Source organism: Lutjanus erythropterus, chromosome 21 (genome assembly GCF_056507025.1).
Source record: "Lutjanus erythropterus isolate fLutEry1 chromosome 21, fLutEry1.hap2, whole genome shotgun sequence".
NCBI lineage: Eukaryota > Metazoa > Chordata > Actinopteri > Lutjaniformes > Lutjanidae > Lutjanus > Lutjanus erythropterus.
The window spans coordinates 32,564,011-32,588,010 of record NC_139337.1 but is presented as its reverse complement, the minus strand read 5'-3'; the positions used below and the strand labels follow the sequence as shown (position 1 = coordinate 32,588,010).

The window sequence follows — 24,000 nt, the reverse complement described above, 5'->3', positions numbered from 1 at the left end:
TGCAGAGTGTAATGCTAACAGGCTAACCAGCTCGGTGTCATGCTAACCTGCTCAGTGTGACGCTAACGCTCCAGCGTCTCCAGCGGCAGCTCTTCATCCTCTTCAGGTGACGAGATGACACGGATTCGTCTCCACCTGGGACCGCCCGGGGGCGGGGCTTTAACTTCACTTTCACCTGTAAGACAATCATCTAATCAATCACCCAGCTGATCAGCTGATCATCTGATCATTTAGTCAGTAACCACACCCACCTTGAGGCTGTCCATGCGGGGCTTGGTCTCCATGGTGATGGTGGAGGCCGGGGGGAAGTAGAGTGGTGGGGAGGAGGAGGAGGAGGCGGGTGGAGGTGAGGGGGGAGTGTTGAGGAGGGAGTGGACAGCGATGGAGGACATGTTGTTGGTGTACTGGTGCAGCACTCTGCTGGGAGGAGCATGCTCAGATGCAGACAGCAGGACGGGGTCTGCAGCCTGAGGACAGACAGACAGACAGACCGATGTTATGATGTCATCAACTCCACAACATGTCATCCAACAATGTAACTGTAAGTCAGACACTGACTCATAAAACTGTGACTCTCTATCATGTGTGTGAGACAGAGTTTGTGTGTGAGGCTGCAGCGGCTCTCTGCTCCCAACTTTAAAAAATGTTGGACAGTGGAGACAGTGGACTGTCTTTGGTTCTGAAAGTCAGGACATCTGCAACTCTGCTGCTCAGATCTGGACCATTCTGTCCCACAACAACAAGTGATGTATAGAAGAGACACCCTGAAGGACTGAGGATGCTGTCCTGCTGTCCCCATCACATGATGGACACACAGCTGCTGCTCCTGATCAATAATCAATAATCTGATCTCTCACCTTGTTTCCAGCTGTTCTGCTCTGCAGGTCAGATGTGTGGAGCGCAGAGCAGTTGGGACTGCAGAACACCAGGCTGGATCCCTCCTGCAACAAAAGGGCCGAGCACAAATTAAAACTGGAAATTCATTTCCTATACATCCGGGATAAAATTTATTATTAGTTTTTAAACGACAAATATCAGATACATTGTCCATTTAGGGTGTAAATTAGTATTTCCTCTTAAAAAATACTTCAGGTTTCAACTTTTAAAATATTTTATAAACAATTAATTGGCTATTTTGTCTCATGTTTTGCTTTTTGTTTTACTGAACAACAGTCGTTCACATATATTCAACAAATAAATAACAAGCTATTAATATTTATAAACAAATAATCTTATCTTCCCTGTGGATCCTGTCAGCAATGGAAGCAAACAGGAAACAGTTGGAGCATTCTGACCAGCGACTGTTCAAAATTTAATATGTTGTGATGCTCAGACTGACAGAGGAAAAAAACAACGGTCGACTGGAAGAATCAAACCTTGAACTTTGAGGAAGCAGCTGAACTTTATATCACTGATTATCTGTAGAGTACAGGCCACACTAAACTAAATATTTAACATATCTGTGAGAGACGATCCAGTTTTATTCCTTGTTTTTGCTGTGAATGCTCCGGGATTCACGCACTCAGTGTCTGATTATCAAGGCTGTGAAAATGTAATTCATTGTTTTTAAACAAGAACAAACAATAAATTCATTTTTTTTAAAGCATTTTATAGAATTAAATCCACCAAAGTAAAAGAAACACACAAAAATAAAGTTTACATCTGGTTCTCTATGTACGCTGCCATTTTGAATTTTGACACAAATGAAGAGTATATTTTATATATCTGAAGTCACATGACCCCCTTCCTCCAACATGACTGTCACATGACTTAACCCCCCCGCCAAAGGTGTCTTCTGTGCCCAACCTGTTTCAGCTCCTTGATGATGCGGACTCCGTTTCCCAGAAGCCCTTTGCAGTAGCTGCAACACTGAGGCCTGGCAGCAGCAGCACCGCCATGTTGGATGTAGTCCATTCTGACTCCTGGTGACAATACACACAAACACACACACACACACACACACACACACACACACACACACACACACACACACACAATAAATCAGGAGGCAGGAGAAGTGTCAAAGTGTGTGTGTGTGCGTGTGCGCGCGTGTGTGCGCGTGTGTGTGCGCGTGTGGGCGCGTGTGTGCGCGCGTGTGTGTGTGTGTGCGTGCGTGCGTGCGCGTGTGTGTGTGTGTGTGTGTACTCACCAGTGTTCCCTGGAGGTCTCTGCTGTCTGCTGCCTGTTGAACTCTGCACACACACACACACACACACACACACACACACACATCAAACAGTCAGAGTGAATGAAAACATGAAACAGAAACATACAAACTGGTGCACTTAAAAAAAACTAAACATTTTTAAAATGGTGAAAAATCAATCATGTCACAATCCACATGTTTGTTTTTCAATTAGTGATCAATGTGGCAATAATTTTTCCACTAATCGATCAGTTGTTTGGTCCACTGCAGTACCTGGATCAGCGGCACTCGGACTCCGGCCAGCATGGCCAGAGAGCTGCGCTCTGGGCCCGTGGGTCGGTTCAGCTGGTAGTCGATGGGAACGGGGACCCGCAGCAGCTCTGCCACTGCCGCCATGACACCCACGACGTTCTGTCAAACACACACAGTCACAGTGATGTCATCATGAGGGAGGGGCTTACTGACGACTCAACATACAGAGAATGAAAGAGAGAGAGATGTTTACCTGAGCTGCAACAGGGTTCAGGGTTATCGCTATGGTAACCAGGTCTGTGTTAGAACAAGTGGGAGGAGCCTGATGGTTAGGCTCCACCTTCACTTCCTGTTTCACTGCAGAGCCTAAAAACACACACACACAGAGGGAGATGCTGACAGTCAGCTGTTGGAGGATGCCGATCAGATCAGCTGACCAGAGACAGTCTGCTGGTTCAGTCTGTGTCCGTACAGGTCACTCAGTCACGTGTGAAATCTTTAATAATTAAAAATGAACATGTGACCTTCATCTGATATGTTAATTATATAGAAATATGTTAATGAGGGATGAAGTTTTCTGTAACATTAAGTCCAAAACTTTTTAGCCGTATTCTTCTTTCTGAAACAGCTGATTCACCTTCACATCTGGAGTTTATCACCCGCTGATGACTTACCTTTACCCCAGGCACAGGGCATGATGGGTAATGTAGGCGACGGGCAGGGCGAGGGCGGCTCCAGTTTGATGAAGGAGAGGTCAGGGTATCTGCTGACCTCCATGTCGGCCACGCTCTCTGGAGACGACGAGGGGATGAAGCTGTCCGGGCTGTCGCGCTCCGACGAGTCCTGGACCCTGAGGAGGAAAACCCACGAAGAAGAAAGATGAATCAGTGCAGCTGCAGAAGAAGAATAATCCATCTTTTTAGACCATTATTCTAAATGTTTGTAAATACCTGAGCTCTTCCTGGTTGTTGTGGGGTGGGGTTGGCAGGGAGGCGGGGACGTCTACAGTCTTGGAGGCGTGGTTTAGAGACAGAATCCCCTCCCCCTTCTGCTTCACTCCTTTCACTGAAAGAAAAAACAGATGACCAGCTGCTGACACGTTCACACCTGGTATTGTTTCTATTGCAGTACTATAACACTGAAGTGAACTGTTACACGCCTGTAAGACAAAGCAGTGGGTTTTACATAACAAGCAGTAGTATTACTGTAGTATCTGCTCTCTCACCATCCTGCTCCGTGATGTCCTTCCTGGACAGCTCCTCCGTCGTGGCGAATCCGTTCACCAGTTTCTGCCTGGCAACAGGTGGGGGGGTGGGGGGCAGGGAGGCTGGAGGTGTGGGGGGGTTACTGAGGTTATTCTGCTGGGGGGTGGGGGGGTGGTGGTGGTGGAGGGAAAAAAAGATGGTTTGTTTCAGTGTAGTTACACAGCAGTATCTGTACTGCAGCATAACTGAAGTATGACCGTAGTATTACTGCAGTAGTACCTTGTATATGAGCTGGGAGTAGTAGTCGGAGACTCCGTCCAGGGAGGCGTTGCCGAAGGAGCCTGTGAGTCTGGAGTCTCTGCCCAGAGACGAGCTGCCGTACGGGGGGAATAGACTCAGATCCACCCTGAGGACCGGCTCCATGAGGGGCAGCACCGACAGCTGATCAATAATCAATACAGATAATCAGCTGTCAGTAATGATGGGACAAGTCGAGCTTGCAGTTTCATTATTGCTCATCAGTGAGCAGGGCGGTGTTGTTGTGTACCTGTGTGAGGTGTGTCATCAGTGGGTCGGAGGAGGAGGAGTGCAGTGTCTTCTCCTCCTCCTCTTTCTTCCTCCTCTTGTTTTTGGGAGGAGCTCTGTCTCTGTCTGACCGCACCGGTCTCTTACAGCGCTGAGTCAGCGTCTTCCTCCTGCCGCACGAATCCACAAGATCCTGACCTGGACTGTCCACCTGCAGGACGACGACACAGGTCACCACGGTAACTACAGTCACATTTCACACTTAATAATCATCATTGATTGATGAGCATCCCCTCAGGATAATGATATTCAATGAGTGAATCATACTGTGATCACACATCTGCTGTGGTACTGTTATGGTATTTAATATAAATCCACCTGTTCTGTCTCCAGATGTTTGCAGCACATCACCAGATGTTACTGAGTTCACATGTTTTTCTGAACATTACTCTGACGACAGAGAAGTTAAATACGACATTTTTCTAGATTATGACAAGCTACAATATTTATATTGCTAAAAGAAAACAATACCAGTTTCAGTGTACGTTATTTAAACGTTTATTTAGAATATTTTCACCTCTTTACCTTTCTGTCAGACAGACATTTCTGACAGAAAACCACTGTTATATTTGACAAATCTCACTCTCTACAAACCAACCAAACTCCACAATCAGTGATTTTAGCTCACAGGAGTTGTTGGTCTGCCGCTGCCTCCATCTGTTAGTGTGTTTGTGTCAGGCCTCATTTTAGGTCCCACACACTGTAAATGAAAATGTGATTGATTAATTCATCTGTCACTTTCTAAACAAACACACAGGCTGTGTGCTTCTGTTCCTGGGATGTCCTAACCAACTCTATCCTTTCTCTGCCTAGAGACAACAACAACAAATGTGATTGGATAACTCCTTTTTACTGTTTTCAGGACAGTAACTATTTCATTTCTGAAGCAAAGTTGATAGAAAATAAAGTTAAAATTAGAATTGGAAAAGAACAGCCTAATAATTGAATGACATAAGTCAAATATAATATATTCAAATAAAACACTTGAAATATTGATATGTTCCTCTCTGCTTAAAATAATGGTTAGTGTTCTGGAGACATGAGGACAACAGATGCCTCTTATATTTCACATCATTTTGTCCTTAAAAATGAAACCATTAGTTAAGACTTAATGGCTATCAGAGGGTTGAGATCAAAATGCTGCTCTGACCATAACGGCTTGATTTTGTGCCACATCTGTCCTAACAACCGTCGGTTAACAAGCAGCATTCATCAGACCAAGTTTGGTACAAAACTATTCTAATATTTAATTAAGTTTTTCTTTATCATTACTTTTGATTATTGAAGCTGTAACATATCCTCACCATGTTGCCATGGGAACCAGGCCTGTCCTCCTCTTCAGAGCGGACACTCTCACTGGACAGCTGACGGCGGGCAGTGGGTGGAGCCTGGTCGGTGGGTGATGGCGTGGTGGCCGGGGAGGTCTTGTCCTTCAGCAGGTGTCTGAGCAACTCCTTCCCTCCGTCTGCGTCTTTACCTCCTCCATGGAGAGGAGACGGGGAGGAGAATCCCTCAGCCCCACCATCCTCTATCTTCACCACACCTCCACCACATGCTCCTCCCTCCTCACGCTCCTCCTGCAGGTAAGAAGAGGACAGGAGATACTAAAAACCTGATCTGACAACATACTGCAGTGCTGCAAAACTACAATACTACTACAACAGGCCACATCCTGACCTTGACCTCCAGACGAGCTGAAGACAGGGGACCTCTGACAGACTCCATGCCCAGGATGGAGCCTCTCTGCTGGGCTGCAGAGAGGACCGACAGCTGCCTCTCCAACTCTGACGACGGAGCAAGACCACAGATGGAGGAGCTCAGAGAGGATGACGGATCTGATTGGTCCATGCCTCCTCGAGTGGGCGTGGAGCAGGAAGCATCTGAGAGAGCAGGAGTGGGTGGAGCTGTGATGTCATCAGAGTGTGAAGACAGTGGCGTCCTGGCTCCTCCTCCGGCCGCAGAGTCGTCTCCATCCCTCTTCCTGCTCCTCTTCTTCTTTGGTTTGTCGTCAGGGATGATGTCAGAGTAGAGCTGGATGAGGGAGGCGGGGCCTCCAGAGGATGAGCAGGGGAAAGAAGGGGAGAATGGGGTGGAGGGGGAGGAAGAGGAGGAGTCATGTCCAAATCGATGAGGCTGAGCTCCAGGATGAGAGAGGGTCCCTCCTGCTGCTCGTACCTGTCCCTGAGCAGAGAACCTGGGCCTGGTCTGGAGGTGGGAGGGAGGCAAATCCATGGGGGGCCCGTGCTCAGGCAGGGCCCTGCCCCGCTCCGCTGAGGCCCCAGGCAATAGACCTGGAGCCGGGTGAGCTCCAGGGTGCAGGGGTCCTCCTGTGAAGCCCTGATGGAGGCCCCCCTGTTGGGGGAATGACGTCGCCGCCTGGCCCTGGTGCTGCAGGGGAGGTCTGGAACCTGGGGGGGACTGGAGGAAGTCCTGGGGCAGCTCAGAGCTAAAGAAAGGCATCTGGGAGAGGCCATCCCCTCCGGGGGCTGGGGCTGATCCAGCAGGACCTGCAGGAGCAGGTGTTTGGCCCACTCGAGCTCCAGACAGAGGCATGGGGGCTCCCAGGAGGCCTTGCTGCTCCAGCTCCAGTCTCTGCTGCAGAGCACGATGGCGCTCCACCTGGGAAGAGAAGAGGACAAGATTAACAGCTGGGAGTGTGAGTCTACACTTTAAAGGTCATTAGAGGTCAGTTGACACCAATTAGCTTCCTACTGCGGTTCTGCGGTTTCTCCAAACTGACCTCCATCTACTGAAGGTAACACACTGACTGTGGAGGAGAACCTCATACACTGCAGATAATACGGACTGTCCCTTTAACAGCTTTTGTATGTGTTTTTACCACCAGGAGATTGTATGATGAAGTGAGATTAATGTGTTATGAGGTATGTTGAGTTTTGAATGTTGCTATGGTAACTGATGCTGAACACTTAATCTGATCATTTTAATTGTGAAGATCTTACAGGATTTAAGATGAGCACGCATCACACACCTCCACTAGTGCTCCGGGTCAAACCGGATCAAATCAGGTCAAACCGGGTCAAACCGAGTCGATCAGCATGTGTGGAGTGAAGTGCTGAAAATGGACGTGTCCACCTGGGCGTCATGTTGTCATCACTGCCAATCAGAGCTGCAACTGATGCATCCCTGTGACTACGGCGGAGTCATGTGACCTGAAGAGGATGCTGATGAGGGTATTTGTCCAGTTCAGTCAGTACTGGAGCTCAAACAACATCGACTGAGGTTTGATGTCCAGTCCTGTTGACTTTTGTAACTGAAGCTAATGTCTGTCTCACGATTACCTTCACTTTACAGAAACTGAACGCGACATTGACAACCGGGCGCTGTGTGTCAGCTGTGTGTGATCATAAGCGCACCAAATCAGCTGCTGATAAAAGACACAAACAGAAGGAAAACTCTGCCTCTCTGTGAACACACAGAGCAAGAAGAACAAAACCTGCCGAGCAAAGACAGCTGAAAACCATTTCTGTGATACAAAGCATGGAGGTGTGTGTGTGTGTGTGTGTGTGTGTGTGTGTGTGTGTGTGTGTGTGTCTCCATGTGTACGTGGTGTTTCACCTCCTGCATGAGCTGAACTCTCTGCCTCTCCTGCTGCTCTCTCAGCCTCTCCCTCCTCTCTCTCTCCTGGAAACCTTCGCTGAATGGGTTGTTGTCATCAAAGTTCACCTGCAGGTGGTGGAGACAGAGTCAGACGTCTCATGATGACTTTTATCAAACATTTTCATCCTAGTTTGAAGAAAAAACAACCTCTAAACATCCTGTCACAGTCAAAGAGGATGGAAACGTCTCGGGTGGAACAGATATTTTTTTCCCTCCATCTATAAATCTGTAAGACTGGGTCGCACCAACAAGGATTCATGTTTAAACTGATTAAATCAGGGTTTAACTTTTAATTATGTTGCACCAAACTTTTAAACCAGCAACAAATAAACAAAGATTCAACTTAAATGTTTCTTTAAATCTCTGTTTAGTTCTTACTCTAGAGGTTAAATTTAAACCTTAAACTCTAATTTAAGCTGTGTTCCAGTTTTAATTTTTAATTGAGGCTTAACTTTTAAAATAGCCGTGTTTATGAGACGGACTGAGCAAAATAATTCTCTGCTGATCATCAGTAGGCTAAATAGAGTAGCTAATTGTTTAGCTAGCTACCAAACAATCATTGTTGTGTTGCTTTTTTATTTTTTAATTAGTGAGCAAGCAGCATGACAGACACGTTTGACAACAAACAAACAAAACAATACAAACAAACAAACAAAAAAAACTGGTAAAAGTAAAAGTGAAAAAGTTCAGGCTCTGAAATGTCCTCAGATTATAAAAATAAAGAGTCGTCCTCTGAGGGACATTTCTACTGATTGTTTCTGTGTAAGGAAAACTGAAGTTCAGCTTTTCTCCACCAGAGTCTCCGTCTCCGTCTGTCTCAACTTTTACATGTTTTTGTCTCTCTGTACTTCTACTGTAATAAAGACTGAGAGACTGTTGACACGTCTGTATCACTTTGGTGTTAATTAGTTATTTGCTGATATAAAAACTGGGTTTCATGTCATGATTGACAGCTGAGCTCTGCACGCCATGGAGTCAGTTGGTTGTGTGGGCGGGACTTCGACTCTGGCAGCGTGGAGGAGGAGATGCAGCGGCCATCTTTATTTACCGTCATCTTCTGTCAGACAAAATCACCACGAGGACTCTCTAAATGTTCTGGTTCGTTCAGCTGTGTTACCTGACGAGGAGGGGCGGCTCCATCCCCTGCGGCTCCGCTGGGCCCTCCAGCAGGGCCCCGGGGGCCTGCGGTAAAGCCCGCTGTCGGAGCAGCGAGGCCCGGCACCATGGCTTGAGGGGTCTGGGTGTGTGGCAGAGCCTGGGGGGCATTAGGCAGGGCTGGGGGCATCTGAGGGGGCAGATGAGGCGGCATCCTCTGTGCAACCATCCCCGGGGCCCCGCTCCCTGGGGTCCAACCAGGGGGCACGTTTGGAACGCGGGCCGGGGCGGGGCCACCTGGGTGGGGCTGCATGGACACCATGGGCTGGGGGAGGAGGGTGTGGGGGATGGGGGCCGGGGGGGCGGCCGCCCTCTGCTGTTTGGTCCTGTAGTCCTCAATGAGCTCAGCGTGATCTTTCTGCTGCTTCCGGATCTGAACACACAAACAGACAAGATGTCGGCGCTCACTTCTGATTCGCTGCTCTGACCTGACTGTTTTTGTTTCTCATCACATGAGAAGGTTGGACACAACAGATCTGAGTCTCATGTGGGACAGGTGTGGTGGTGTACCTGCTCCAGCTGTTTCTGGACCGTCCCCTGTTGCTCGGTGATGTGGCGGAGCTGGGCGGCGTCTTCCTCAGCAAAGGGTCGGCCCGCCTTCTTGGCTGTCCTCTGCTTGGCCGACAGAGATTTCTTGGTCTTGCGGTGAGCAGCAATCTGGTCCTCCAGGAGGCGCTGCTGCATCTGCAGGAGCTGCTGCGTCTCGCCCAACCACTCCTCGTACTGACGCCGCTGAGACTCGTCTGCAGGAGACACCACGGCAGGAACTTGGTTTAATGGTTTATTAACACGTTCACGCCTGGTACTGATACGTTCACGCCTGGTAATAACACGTTCACACCTGGTACTAACACGTTCACACCTGGTACTAACACGTTCACACCTGGTACTAACAGGAACCTGATACTCACTGACGAAGCCTGGGCCGAAGCTGGGGGGGTTGGGTCGCACCAGTTGGGGGTTCAACTTTCCGTCCTGACAGGAAGAGACAAAATTTCATGTTTTTTTTTCCCACACAGGAAGTTCATATTTCACACAGTTCAGCCCAACGACACATTAAAGGGACAGTTCACTCTTTTTAGTGTGACTTGCAGAGGAGAAATATGTAGTTTTGATTTTGGGGTGAACTGTCTCTTTAACTGTCACATTGCTGGTCATAGTTGTACACACCTGTCCGATCAGGTGTGCAGGCTGAGGAGTCCCCTCTGGAACCGGCGCCACTGAAGCCACCGGAGCACCTGGAGCCTGCTGGAACCTGACGCACACACAAAGACACACAAACACACAGAGTTGTTCAATGCTGTCATGCATTAATGAGGTTATTAATAAACAGTAATTCCTGGTAATGACACATTCACACCTGTATCAACACGTTCACACCTGGTAGGACCATGTACATACCTGCTACTAAATTGTGGAGGAGATTTTTATTTAGATAACTTTATTTTTGATGTTATGTTTTGTGATTATTACATTAGAAAACAAACATGTTTTGTTCACAGGGGGCTTCAGAATCAACACTGTCTGAACTTTCCTTGTAGCAGCTTTAACTTCCTCTACCTGCTGTTCCTCCAGTGTTAAAATAACGGATTATCAACTTCATCGACGGTTATCTCACACACAGAACACAGAGGTCAGAGGTCGTCGTACCTGTTGATGACCATGGGGTTGAGTCCCAGGGTGCCCTGGGTCATGACCTTGTTGATGCCCTTCAGAGCCACCATCTTGGCCTTCATGATGGGGTCAGAGATGGAGTCAAAATCTGCTTAACACACACACACACACACACACACACACACACACACACACACACACACACACAGACACACACACACACACACACACACAGACACACAGACACACACAGAGTTCACAGAGTGTCTTCTTAAATAAAAAAAAATACAATGAAGAACATAAAAGACTGTTAAAACCTCTGGAAACATTTTCCTGATATTGTGTTTGAATTGTGCGTACTTCCACCAAACAGATGCACGAGAACTCTGTTCTGTTATCTGCATCTGAGTCTGAAGCAACTCAACGTTTTACCACTGCACTCAAAACAAAAAAAGCAGTTTGACATCATAGAAATCAGCACCAGTTAAAGTGTACGCTATCTTTAGAACATTTTCCCCACTTTACTTTGCTGTCACAAAGACTTTTCAGATGAACTGAAGCCGTCAGCTGTGCTCTCCTCAAATCCACCAAGACTCCTCTCGATCTGCAGCAGGTAACATGAGCTCAGATCCAAACTAACAGCCTTCTAAATACTGCAGTCACACAATAACAAGCAAACCAACAGCTGGAGGTAGAACTAGACCAACAACCCTCATGCTCTGTGAAGTAAAATGACTAATTTTATCAGTGGAGTTTGGTTGGTTTGTAGAGAGTGATATTTGTCTTATATAACGGTCTGACAGAAAGATAAAGAGGTGAAAATACTCTAAATATTACATACACTTACACTGATAGCAGGACATTGCTTAGCTTTCTACATTCAGATCTTCAGGCAAAGCAAAAGGTGGGAACTTTGAAGAATCCAAAAAACTTGCACACCTGTGGGTGGACAGGTGTGTAGGAGAGGAGCCTGAGTCCACAATAAAAAGCAAAAAAGACTCTTGCACACGGTCAAAGGTTTAATAACAACGGTGTTATTGAAGCTTTGACTGAAGGTGCAGAAGACTGAGTGAGAGACGTCTACATTTTAGATTCTTCAAAAGCAAAAATACATTTGATGTATTGGGTTCAGGTCTCACCCATGTTGGGTAACACGGACTCTGTGGTGGACTTTTGTCTGATCAGGGCCTGCATCTCTTTCTGCTGCTGCTGCTCCTGCCGCTCCTGGTCCAGGAGGTCCTGCAGGAGGAGCGGCTGCTCCTCCAGGAGCAGAGGCCTGTGCTTTGTCTGCTCCTGGTTCTGGTTCTGGGTGAAGACAGTCTGGTTCTGGTTCTGGGTGGATGTACCTGGGTGTGGAGGCTGGCTCGGGGGGTTGAGGAGGAGGCGAGGCTGGGAGGGTTGGAGGGACAGCGGGTGAGGCGGGACAGGGGGACCCTGAGGAGTCAGACTGGGGTGAGGAGGCACCAGGAGACCCTGAGGGTGGGAGGGAAAGAGAGCTGAAGGGGATGGGGAGGGTCCAAACGGTCTCTGCTGCTGCTGGAAGACAGACTGTGGACCTGGAGACGAGGAGGAGACAGGAGAGACATGAAGAGGAGACATAAGGAGGAGACAAGGAGACAGAGATGTCTCGGTCGAGCTCATCAGATCAGTGCATACAGATAAATAATTATGGATCAATAAATACAGATCTCTAATTCCTGATCAATAAGTACAGATCAATAATCTGTCAATGCGCCCTGAGTATGATTGTATTTGTTTACCTCCAGCTGTGGGGGGTTGGACTCGGGGAGCCATGTCTGAAGACGGAGCCTGTTCCTGGGGGTGCAGAGCTGTCAAGGCCTCTGACTGAGAACCAGAGTCCTCCACCTTCTCCCAGCAGAGAGGGAGGGAAACATGATTAGTTCATCATGTCACCGATTATTGATGATTAAGTATTAATCGATAAGAGCTGTCCCACCTTGGCGAGGAGTGCGGATGAGGCGGGCTGGCTGGAGCCTGCTGCCACGCTGGTGTTGACGGGCCCTGGCAGTGGTGCGGGTTGCTGGGCCGCTTCTGTCTGGGTGCCGTCCGTCACTTCCTGTTTGACCTGGCCCATCAGGTGGGCGTGGCCGTCTGTCTTTCTGGTCCCGCTGGCTCCGTCCTTCCTCTCCGGCCCCTCCTTCTCCTCCACGGACTCCCCCAGGTCCAGCTCCTCGTTGAACATGTCTTTCTTGTCCTCCAGGTTGAGCTCAGGGTCAGCGTAGGCGATCAGGTCAAACTTACCCGACAGGAGGAAGTCGTCGAGATGGAGGTCATTAGGACCCAGATCCAGGTCCTCTTTACCTGAAACAGCCAACAGAACATGTCCTCATTCTGACATCACCAGTCAGGTTGTTTGATACTGATACTGATACTGACAGCTCTGCTGTGGTGTCGAGAAGCTGCGGCTTTTATTCACTGACAAACTACATTTACTGCTCAGCTGGACTGCCGGGACAGACTGACCCCTGGTGGTCTGAGCTGAGCACTACAACACAAAGTCTCCCTGTCAGTCTAATACAAAGAGAAGCATCTGTACAGATGTTTAATAACTCTGGTGAGGGAATTAATGCTTAAAAAATTTATACATTATGAAAATAGTTAGCGACTAATTTTCTTTTTATCAATTAATCAACTTTATCAATATTAATGTGTGAGGCTTGTATCACACAGAGCAAAGTAGCGGCATTTAAAGTACGATTTGGCGACTGTAGACTGTGATTAACGGCTTCAAATGGTTCTTAATACACACAGTATTTTTTTCGGACAGTGTTTAACATTACAGATGAATAAATTCTGCTAAATTTGAACTGCTTTCTGAGTGTTTTCTTAGTGTTAGACTACTCAACTAGTCTAATTCGACAGGGAAATTAGTTGCCAGGAACATCCCCAGAGCACACGCTGAAGCAGGCACTCCTGTGGTGTTGGTGTGCAGCAGTGAAATGGGTCCCCGCTGAAACACTTTCCCGCCACGCACGTTCTGGACGTTGTTTGGGCTATGCACCAGTATGGCGGTATATGAAAAATTCATATCATCAGGAGGTCCGGACCGGTATACTGCACAGGCCTAATTTTAATAATAGTAGATGAATTGATTGGTCTTTAATTTTACCAGTGATCGATTAAGGAAAGTCCTTACAATCGACCCTTCACTAAGTCCCGCCCTCCTTAGTTACTGCTGCTATGCCTGCCAAACTTTCCATTCTCACAGTTTACGGTGATAACGGCAGCAGATTTAACATCGAAACTGGGAGTAAGTGTTGAATCATGAGGTCTGCGATTCCTTAGAGACGTAAACAAAAGCAGATTCTCATTTCTAGCTGATAACTGTGGATTTTGTCGGCTACAATGACTCACAAGCAGATTTCATAAGTGTAGTTGGCTGATGTAAGCTAATGCTAATGCTAACTGGACTTGAGTCTCCAGCTGACGTTTTAATGTTTCCATCTGACATGTAAAGTTAGCTAACAGAAGCTAACAGACTCATGAAACATCGAGTATCGCTCTTTTTCACCATAGAGAGAAATGAAAAGCTTGACAGCTCTAGTTATGGTTGCTAAGCTACGACTGGGCAGCTGCTGTTTTGGAGGTGGGGCAGAGATGCAGCATGACTCATCATCTGACAGGTCAGAGGATTTGGGCTCCTAACAGCTCAACAGTGATGCAGTTTTCTTATTTTAATGTGTTTAAATTGTCAAAGATCTCAGTATATGTATTGGCCGCTTGTCAAATTAAAGCAGTTGTTTTCACCCAGAAAGGGGCGGGGCATGATGCAGAAGCAAAGTACCTGGATGGGTTGCTCTCATCTTTGTATCAATGAGAAAAGACTATTTTCCACAGACATAATCATCTGTTTTCTGATCGGAACTTTGAGCAGTTTGTTGTAAAAACTGAACGGTCTGGTGTGTTCGTACCATCCTCAGGGTCGAGGTTCAGGTTGAGGTCCACCAGATCTTTAACCTCCACGTCCTCCAGATCCTTCACGGCCGAGTCCTCCCCCTCCAGGTGCTCCTCAATCCCATCGGCCCCCGGGAGCGTCGACTCGCCGCCCTGCTGATGCTGCTGGTTCAGCTGCTCCATCACCATCTGCTGACCCAGCGGCGTCTCCCCCGTCCTGGCCGTCTGCGAGGGCCGGACTGGAGGTGGCTGGGGGTCTCTGGGCTGCAGCAGCGGGGCCTCGGGGTCAGGGCCAGCCGGCAGGGGGAAGGGCAGCCTCAGGCGATTTTCAGGGGCTCTGTGTCTCAGCTCGATGTAGGGCTGTCCCATGATGCTGTGCTGCTGGAGCGGGAGGGAGCGTGGGAGGAAGGGCTGGGGGACACCTGGGGAGGGAGGAGGGGGGTATCAGCGATCAATCATTACTATTTAATGGAATGGAAATGGAAATAATCGTTAGTTGAAGTCCTATAATTATCCACGCTTGTGACGCCCCTTTAATATCCAATCATGATATTGTCACCTGTTTACCTGTGGAACGTTCCAAAAACACCTGTTTGGAACGTTCCACAGGTGAACAGGTGAGTATCATGATAAGCAACGTTCACAGTCTGTTCTTGCTCCTGAACCAACAATGTGAGTGTATACTTACAAAGAACAATAAAGTTTATCAGTTTGAACATTAAATATCGTGTCTTTGCGCTGAATTCAACTGAATAAAAGTCAAAAGGTTTTTGCAAAAGTTTTTATTTACAAATTACCAAAATTTTGAAATGGTTGGTGTAAATATTTGGAGAGGAGAAATATAACTGTACACTAGAATTTGATCAATATGATCAATATGTAAAACTGGATCATGTTATTGATAAGCAGCTGGCTGAGCTGTGCTCACCTGGCATCATGCTGGGAACAGTGAGGGGCCGCAGACCTGTGAACTCCGCGGGCATCGGCCTCCTCATCTGGACACGGACTCCCTCCACCACACCGAGCCCAGAAACAGGAACCGAACTCTGGGGAGGACGCAGGAAGGAGTCCTGAAGACCTGCTGGAGCTCCTGGAGGAACACCAGGCCTGGAGAGGAGGAGGAGGAGGAGGAGGAGGAGACATGAGTAAAACCAACACATCATCAGACCACGTCAGGAGGAGGTCTTGTTGCTCCTCTTACCTGAGGGCTGGTCCTCGAACCCCCTGCTCTCTCGGAAGGCTCTGCCTGGGGAAGGGAGCCTCACTGGGGGTGAAGCTCCTCTGCTGCTCCCCTGGGAAACCTCCGGGGAACCTCGGGGCTGGAGCCCTCACTGTGCCCGGGTAAGGCGGCGGGGGCCGCCCGAACAGGTCTGCTGGAGCAGCGGTGGAGGGCTCCTCCTGGGACCAGTGGCGTGATGTGGGGGGACCCGGGGGAGGTCCAGGTGGTGCAGCAGGAGGTCCAGAGGCCGCCTCGTGCAGACCCTTCTCCTGCCGTAACGCACTCTTCTGCTGCTGCTGCCTGAGGATGAGCTGCCGGAGCCGCTGACGCTGCACAGGACACACAGAGAGAACACGGTGGAACACGGTGGAACTACAGTAGAACCACAGACAATAAATAAAGATGGCCGCCTCGTCTCCATTTCCTCCATTCTGATTGGTATATTACAGCATTCAAAGTTTGGTTATTTCTGAGTAACAGACCGTTGCCATGGACACAGTTCTGATCAGACTCAGGAGGACAACAAAATATCAATAAAAATATTTCACAAAGCAATATTTTTAAATCAAAAGAATAATTTTTGAATCAACACAATCATTTGTAAATGAATAAAATAAAAATTTAAACTAATAAAAATTTTGAAATCAATAAATACATTTTTAAATCAATTAAAAAATGTAAATCAATAAAATAGTTACATTAATAAGGGAACAAAAAGAATAAATAAATAAAATCATTATGATACTTATATTTATATATCTTTAGGGTATATATAGTAGTATAATTGTATATTCCCCATTATGTAGAACAACATAGAACCCATTAGAACCCAGTAGAACTGAAGCTCTGTAAAAACAGAAACAACGACAGAACAGAGACTATACATAAATCTCTGATTAAACAAAGTGAAACATGACGTGCAGAATGTGGAGAACACGTGGAGAACACGTGGAGAACACCCGTCCTACCTGTCGGAGCTTCTCCTCTGAGTCACCCAGCTGAGGAAGCATGCTCATTGGTCCATCTAAAGAAGCCACGGCCAGCGCTGCCATCTCATTGGCTGTTGTCTTGTCCGTCTGTGAGGGTCCTGGTGTCATGTGACCCTGATCGAAGGTGTCGTGACCCGGAGTCTGAGCTGCCAACCCAGAGAAGGTGCTCTCCTCCAATATCCCAGGGTGCTTTGGGGTCTGGCTGCCTGGGGTTCTGGGAAATGAGTCCTGCTGCTGCGGCTGTTGTTGTTGTTGTCGTCCTGGAGACGGCTGCAACTGAAGAGAGGACCAATCAGTGAAGGAGAAAACTGCAGCACCGATGAGAGCTGCGACAATTCACTCCTGACTCGATGCTAACACCAGAAATTATTTTTCTGTATTTATTTAGGATTATTCTTATTAAATGCTTAAGTATTTAAATGTTGAAGGAAAACAGTGATGAGACATTGAATGTTACCAATTTATTGATTATCAGACCACCGCAGGTCAGAAAAAATGTTGAAAATGTTGCATTTAGAACAGTCTGAAATCTGAGTTTTTGCTCACAGGAATTACTTCATCATACATTTAACCTCATAATTTGACATTTTTTAGTATGAACTACAGCTGCAATGATTTAAACGAATAATCCATTATTAAATTAATCGCCAGCTTTCGATAACAGATTCATCGTTTTATGAAATATTTTAAAAGGTCCAAATTTTCTGATTTCAGCTTCTTAAATGTGAATATTTTTTTGTTTCTTTCCTCCTCTCTGACATTAAACTGACTATCTTTGAGTTGTGAACAAAATGAGACATTTGAGGACGTCATCTTGAACTTTGATCAACATTTTCTGACGTTACAGACCAAACAACTTACCGATTAATCAACTACGAAAAAAATAGTTAGAAAAGTCAAAGAAAGAAGAAAAGCGTAACAGGTTCCCTTTAATGAGGAAACAAACTTTGATACCGTCGGCACCATTTAAAGCCATGTTTCCAGAGGCTGTAAGAGAGTTTGTTGCCCCGCTCCTCGTCACAGACACTTGATCATGTGATCATGTGTTACCTGGTGCTGCGTCGGGGTGAACGTCTCTCCTGGCAGTCCTGGAGCCAGAGGGGATGAACCAGCTGCTGCAGGCTGAGCAGCGAAGCTCTCCACTGGGGCCTGGCTGAAGGGCTCAGGGGCCTTCTGGGGCCGCGGGGTGGAGGGCTGCTGGGCGTAGGGATCCGGCGAGGGTCGGGGCGTACCGGCTGGCTGGGCATAAGGGTCGGCGCTCCGCTGACCACCTGGTGATCTAGGGAAGCGCTCAGTGACAGAGGGGCGGGGTGTCCCAGGGTTGGAGGAGTAAGGGTCGATGTTTGGGTGGGAGGGGGACGGCCGACGGGGGGCCGACGGCTGGTTATACTGGTCCAGTCTGTATGCGGGGTCAGAGTGAGGCCGGGGAGTACCAGGGGTCTGAGGGTTGGCGTAGGGGTCAGGCGAGGGCCGGGAGGTCAAAGGTGACTGCTGGGCAAAGGTGTCGGAGATCTGCTGGGGGGTGCCGGGTGTCTGGGCGTAGGGACTGCGGTGGGGGGAGCCCAGGCCTGACAGTGGACTGGAGGGGAAGGCAGGGTCCTGAGACTGAGGAAGACCAAAGCCCAGGTCTGTGGGTCTGGACGAGTCTCTCCGTCCTCCTCCTCCTCCTCCTAACACCTCCTGCTGAGGCTGGTGCTGAGGGGGCATGGGGGCTTTAAAGAGCCCCCCCTGGACCAGTTCAGCAGTCCGACCGTACAATTCAGACGCCACTACACGCACATTACTGCTGGGAGGAGGAGGAGCAGGAGGAGGAGGAGTCCTCTGGTAGTTCCCAACCAGTCCACCTGAGGAGGCGCTCATCAGACCTGGTCTGCTCTGCTGCAGTCCTGGAGGAGAAAACAAGGAGGAGACAGATATCAAGTGGAGAAAACAAGGAGGAGACAGATATCGAGTGGAGAAAACAAGGAGGAGACAGATATCAAGTGGAGAAAACAAGGAGGAGACAGATATCGAGTGGAGAAAACGAGGAGGAGACAGATATCAAGTGGAGAAAACGAGGAGGAGACAGATAGGAGGAGACAGATATCAAGTGGAGAAAACGAGGAGGAGACAGATATCGAGTGGAGAAAACGAGGAGGAGACAGATATCAAGTGGAGAAAACGAGGAGGAGACAGATATCGAGTGGAGAAAACGAGGAGGAGACAGATATCGAGTGGAGAAAACGAGGAGGTGCTGAGAGGGAGTTACCTGGTTGAGGTACGAGGCCTCTGGAGACGTCGGAGGTTTTAGCATCGGGGGACGGTGCAGGGGACCCAAAGGCATCATGGGCCGGGGAGGCACTGAGAGAGTTGCGACGCTGCTGCTGCTGCTGGGGAGGGGCTGGGAGGCTGCCAGCTTGGGAGGAGGTGGGGCGAGGAGTTCCACCTACCTTACTGTAGGGGTCCCAGGGAGAGGAGGGGCGGGAGGAGGGTGGGGAGAACATCTGGGGGGAGGATGGCGGCTGATGGAGGGGGGAGGACGGGTGGGGTGAGTGGGGGAGCGAGGAGAAACCTGAGGGGGGTGGGGCTTGTGGCCTGAGGAAGACATCGTCAGCCAGTCCTGAAGCATGGCCCCCGTGCAGAAGGAGGTGCTGTCTGGAAGCTGGCAGCTGGAGGGGTGAGGCGTTGCCCCCGCCGACGGGCGTCATGGGGCTGCGGCTGCCGGTGTCCGGGGAGAGTGTGCCGGCGAGCCGCTGCTGCTGGCGCTGTTGCAGGAGCTGCTCGTTCTTCACCTGCTCCAGCTTCTGAGTGGCCTCCATCTTGGCCTGCTGCTTACTCTTCTGACGCATTTGCTGCGAGCAGAGTGACACGTGTCAGCGTGCTGATTGGCCCACACATATGGAGTCACATGATGACATGGCAGCTCATAATGCTCACTGTCCCTTTCTCTGTCTCAGAACATGTGGGACAATCGGTGATGAATGAGTTAAGGGGGGGAGGGGGCAGCAGAGACCACATGACCACAACACTCCCATCACACATCAGACCGGCACATACAGGTACAAAAAGCCAGGCCCCGCCCCCTTTAAGACCACAGGGACTTGGGCTGGGTGATGCGGCACAAAGATCATGATTTTGTCTCTAATCTTTTTCATGTTTGTTTTCAGACTGTGAAAGATCTGTGTGAATTCAATATTTTTATCATCAACTGTAACGAGAGCAGCAAATGTTACCTGACACTATAAAAGAATAAATATTTCAGTGGAATCGAATCTAAAATTTTAATTTTAAACAGACGGATTCAACACACAACTTTCCTGCATTTAAAAAAGTCATACTGTGGCATCAAAACACTGAAGAACACAGACTTCATGCTGTCCTCTGATGCAGAGACAATTGTAAGTTTGACAAGTTTGTATGAATTCATGTGGAGTTAAACCTTCGTTCGACAGACGTGTCCACTGATCTGTGAACTGCCTAAACCGGAGCGTTCACGATATCTGAATATCTTCATGTTAATCAGCTAGTCGTCAGGCTGCTTCAGTGACCACACACTGATTATGCTGAATTATCAGGTATCTTCACGGAAATTTTGATACAATATCATGAAAAACATCGATATTCAAAATCATTTTAAATATCAGTGGGAAAGAAATGTCTCAACACTGAGGACATCAAATGTTCTGCTTGTATTTAAAGACAAATCTAAGGAGGTTCTAACATGACAACAGATAAATCAAATGAAACCAGTGAGTGATGAGAAGAAGACAGCACTGTGGGCAAATTCTCTGATTTCAGCTTCTTACATGTGAATATTTTCTGGTTTCTGTCCTCCTCTGACAGGAAACTAAATATCTTTGAGTTGTGGACAAAATAGGAAATTTGAGGACGTTAACTTGGACTTTGATCAACATTTTTCACCATTTTCTGACATTTTATAGACCTCCTCCTCAAATAATTAGGATATAATTTTATTATTATTCATTTTAATTTATTTAACATTTAACATTAAAAGCGTTTAAAAAGTTGTTTAGCTCAGAGAGATCAGAAAAGAAGTAAGTAAGTGAAATATATAAATTGAGAAGTGATTGAGTTTTTGAGATTTTCTACCGTGAGATAAAACAGGATTCTTAAAGTTAGTTAGGACTCTTTCTATGTTCATGTCAGACAGGACGTGTCTGTAACACGGCTCCTGGTGTCTGTTATCAGACTGCTGGCTGATCCTCCAGACAGAACTGTTTCAGTCCTGCTGTGGTTCTGGTTCTGGTGTTGGTGGATGGTGGTGGGGGGTGGGGTCTGGGGGGGTGGGGCTTCACAGTCACATGTTGTTTGAGCTGCTCATCAGTCCTCCCTGTCTGTCTCTCACCTGGTTAATCACACCTGCAGTGATACGAGCTCACGGTGAATGAGAAGCTGCTGTCGTCCTCCAGCTTTTTTAATATTTGTTGGGTTTTTTTTTTAAATAATGTTATTTTTCTAACTTACTCCGCAAAGATCATAAACCAAATAAAAAAATGAGTCACTGAAATTGGTTGAGAAATGTAAACTTTACAGGGCTTCAACATCTTTATGTCCCCATGGTGTCTACATGGATTTGTTTATGCAACACTTTCAAATGTCAAAATGTTCCTGATCTCCAGAGGATGAACCCTCAGACTGTAATGACTCTGTGATCTTTACTCTAGCGCCCTCTTCAGGACAAACTTTGTTTTGTTTAAGATCATCTCTTTACTGTCTCCCTACACTTTTATCTGCATGAGGTGAGAAAAGCCTCAGAATAATCTGGAAAACTAACAGCAGAACAATCTGAGGTTGACGCTGAAGGACGGCAGCAGACCAACATCCAGAGCGAGGCAGCATCCCTTCAGAATAAAATCAGTCAGTTCTGAGACAGACTGAGGCCACAGACACCGACTCTGGGTCAGTGATGGATACAGTTGGTTCTATCAGTGATGTGTTAATCCCCCCCCCCCCACCCCCACACACACACAACCCCGTCCCATTTTGAATGTGAACTGTCCTTTGGCCCAGAGAAGATGACTGTGACCAATCCTGGGTCCATGTGTCTGAAATCCTCTTTGGTCTGGGGAGTCTGCGTCGGCTCGGTCTCAGGACAACACGTTTCAGTCCTGGAGGTCAGTCATGTTTTTAGTTTGATACAGACACAAGAGAAATCACACTCTGTTCTCGAGCAGAGCTGCACAGGTGCTCTCAATGCCGTCGCCTTCTGTTGTTTTGGAATCAAGATTTAAAGGGACAGTTCAGATTATCTGAAGTGGGGTTATATGAGGTACTTCTGCATAGTCAGTGTATTAACTACAGGAGTACTGGAGCAGGAAAACTAAGCAACATACTACTGTGGACAGAGTCAGGGGCAAAACTGAAACAAATCTACATCAGTTTAACTGTACGCTATATTTTCACCTCTTTACCTTTCTGTCAGACTGACTCCTCTGACACTGTTACATAAGACAAATACCAGTCTCTACAACACAACCAAACTCCACTGAGTCATTTTAGTTCACAGAACCTGGAAGTTGCTCGTCTACTGCTGCCTTGATCCTGCTCCACATCTTATAGAGTCCTGCTCCACATCTTACAGAGTCCTGCTCCACATCTTACAGAGTCCTGCTCCACATCTTACAGAGTCCTGCTCCACATCTTACACAGTCCTGCTCCACATCTTACAGACTCCCGCTCCACCACAGGATCAAGCTGTTGTAGTTGATGGGCGGAGCAGTTCTGAGCTGACAGGACGCAGCAGATGATTGGAGGAGGACTCTGTGTTTATATCAATGATGCTTCATGCTTGATGTTTCCCAGGTGTTGAACTTAACATGTGAAGATGTCGACCATGTTATCATCACCATCTTCTTACTGCTGTTTACATTCAACCTGATGCAAATTCAAGAAATGACCTACAGAATTAAATGTGAATATGTAAATAACTGTTCTCATTAATTAACTAATTACCCATGTATATTACCTTATGTGTGTCATGAAGGACCTACATGTCTCATTTCATTATTCAACCCTGTGGTGTGTAACAATCATAAACAAACTTGAAACCTTGAACTTGGTATCACATCCTGTCCTGTTACACAGATGTCCATTCTGTTCCGTTACTACCTCAGCTGGTGGAACTTTTATGGAGGAGTGGGGCGTCTGTGTAGAGGGACTAATGTGTCAACACTTTGTTGTGCAGAGACCATGAACTCTCAGTGACATTGTGTGATTGTTGAGGGGAGCATAGTGTCTGCAGCTCTTTTGCATTTATAAATCCCCAGACGATCAGAATGCAGTGAGATCTCTGATTGGCTGGTATGGTGAGACTACCTGCTGACCTTCAGGTGATCAGGGTGAAAAATGAAATGTGTGTGTGTGGACCAGCACAAGAGCGCTCCAGGACAGGAAGAGGATTTCAGAGGGTCATGGATCCAGGAAGTCTGCCTCGAACGGGTTCGCCTTGAGATCTTACCAGAGCCTCTTTGCCACCTCCTGCTACAGGTGCCTGGTAGGGACAATCTTTATCTGTTGGTGATTTTAGGGCTTTGCTTTGGGGGAGATTTTCCTGCCTCTTCTTACCGGCTCCCCATCTGTCATCTACCCCTCCCTTTTCAATGACAATTACATCAGAGATATTAGTTGGAGTGAGTGAGGCTCAGCAGGCATGCAACATCATCTTCATCACTCATCTTCATCAATGACACAATCACAACAGCTCTGTATGCTTTCTGTGCGTTCATGCCCCCAGTAGAATTCATGTGACCCCCATCTCTCAGTCTGTCTCTGCACCCCCCTGACATGCAGTCTGGTGGTTACCATGGTTACTACTGAGCGGGGAAACCAACACCGTCCTGCCGAGTGTGCACATTTCAGACCGACGCTGCCCTCCGCAGACAGAACACAGTAACTACACGCTGCTTCGAAGCTGATTAAAGAGCAGAAGCCACTTCACTGATTTAATTATTGTGATCTGGATCAGCAGCTGACAGATGAATGGATTAACCAACTCAAAATGAATTTTTCGTTGTTCATGGAAGCTACGCTGCACAAATCTGTGACAGATTCACCGTACTGAACCATAAAATGACCACAAGATGTATTTTGCCTGCTGGATGTTAATTAGACTTGAATGTTCTCTGAATGAGTCAGTGTCTGTTTATGAGTCATTATAAAACATTAATAATCTTTTCAGGAGCAGTAGATGTTTATAACAGTTAAACTGATCAAAATGTTAATGGAGTTTGGCAGCAGTGAGACAGACGGTGTTTTAACAGCAGTGGGCTTTTTGTTTGCAGGATAACAGACTGACATTTACAT

At 47.5% G+C, this 24,000-nt stretch overlaps 1 protein-coding gene across 1 annotated transcript in view; it reads right to left on the bottom strand.

Annotated features, from left to right (window-relative positions):
* The window catches only part of LOC146307939 (histone-lysine N-methyltransferase 2C-like), a 47,512-nt gene that overhangs the window by 8,298 nt on the left and 15,214 nt on the right, over nucleotides 1-24,000 (bottom strand). Inside the window, exons 25-54 of the mRNA XM_084747389.1 lie at nucleotides 23,156-23,290; nucleotides 18,947-19,529; nucleotides 17,749-18,584; nucleotides 16,678-16,974; nucleotides 15,692-16,038; nucleotides 15,419-15,597; nucleotides 14,508-14,912; nucleotides 12,533-12,897; nucleotides 12,336-12,441; nucleotides 11,715-12,131; nucleotides 10,612-10,726; nucleotides 10,132-10,216; nucleotides 9,873-9,936; nucleotides 9,472-9,704; nucleotides 8,924-9,334; nucleotides 7,765-7,872; nucleotides 5,866-6,807; nucleotides 5,493-5,765; nucleotides 4,151-4,339; nucleotides 3,883-4,044; nucleotides 3,624-3,759; nucleotides 3,349-3,463; nucleotides 3,073-3,248; nucleotides 2,652-2,764; nucleotides 2,420-2,557; nucleotides 2,146-2,192; nucleotides 1,807-1,876; nucleotides 858-941; nucleotides 252-467; nucleotides 48-175 (exon numbers count right to left, since the gene is read on the bottom strand). Of these exons, the coding sequence (XP_084603515.1) occupies nucleotides 48-175; nucleotides 252-467; nucleotides 858-941; nucleotides 1,807-1,876; nucleotides 2,146-2,192; nucleotides 2,420-2,557; nucleotides 2,652-2,764; nucleotides 3,073-3,248; nucleotides 3,349-3,463; nucleotides 3,624-3,759; nucleotides 3,883-4,044; nucleotides 4,151-4,339; nucleotides 5,493-5,765; nucleotides 5,866-6,807; nucleotides 7,765-7,872; nucleotides 8,924-9,334; nucleotides 9,472-9,704; nucleotides 9,873-9,936; nucleotides 10,132-10,216; nucleotides 10,612-10,726; nucleotides 11,715-12,131; nucleotides 12,336-12,441; nucleotides 12,533-12,897; nucleotides 14,508-14,912; nucleotides 15,419-15,597; nucleotides 15,692-16,038; nucleotides 16,678-16,974; nucleotides 17,749-18,584; nucleotides 18,947-19,529; nucleotides 23,156-23,290 (7,475 nt within the window). The remainder of the gene's footprint in view (nucleotides 1-47; nucleotides 176-251; nucleotides 468-857; nucleotides 942-1,806; nucleotides 1,877-2,145; nucleotides 2,193-2,419; nucleotides 2,558-2,651; nucleotides 2,765-3,072; nucleotides 3,249-3,348; nucleotides 3,464-3,623; nucleotides 3,760-3,882; nucleotides 4,045-4,150; nucleotides 4,340-5,492; nucleotides 5,766-5,865; nucleotides 6,808-7,764; nucleotides 7,873-8,923; nucleotides 9,335-9,471; nucleotides 9,705-9,872; nucleotides 9,937-10,131; nucleotides 10,217-10,611; nucleotides 10,727-11,714; nucleotides 12,132-12,335; nucleotides 12,442-12,532; nucleotides 12,898-14,507; nucleotides 14,913-15,418; nucleotides 15,598-15,691; nucleotides 16,039-16,677; nucleotides 16,975-17,748; nucleotides 18,585-18,946; nucleotides 19,530-23,155; nucleotides 23,291-24,000) is intronic.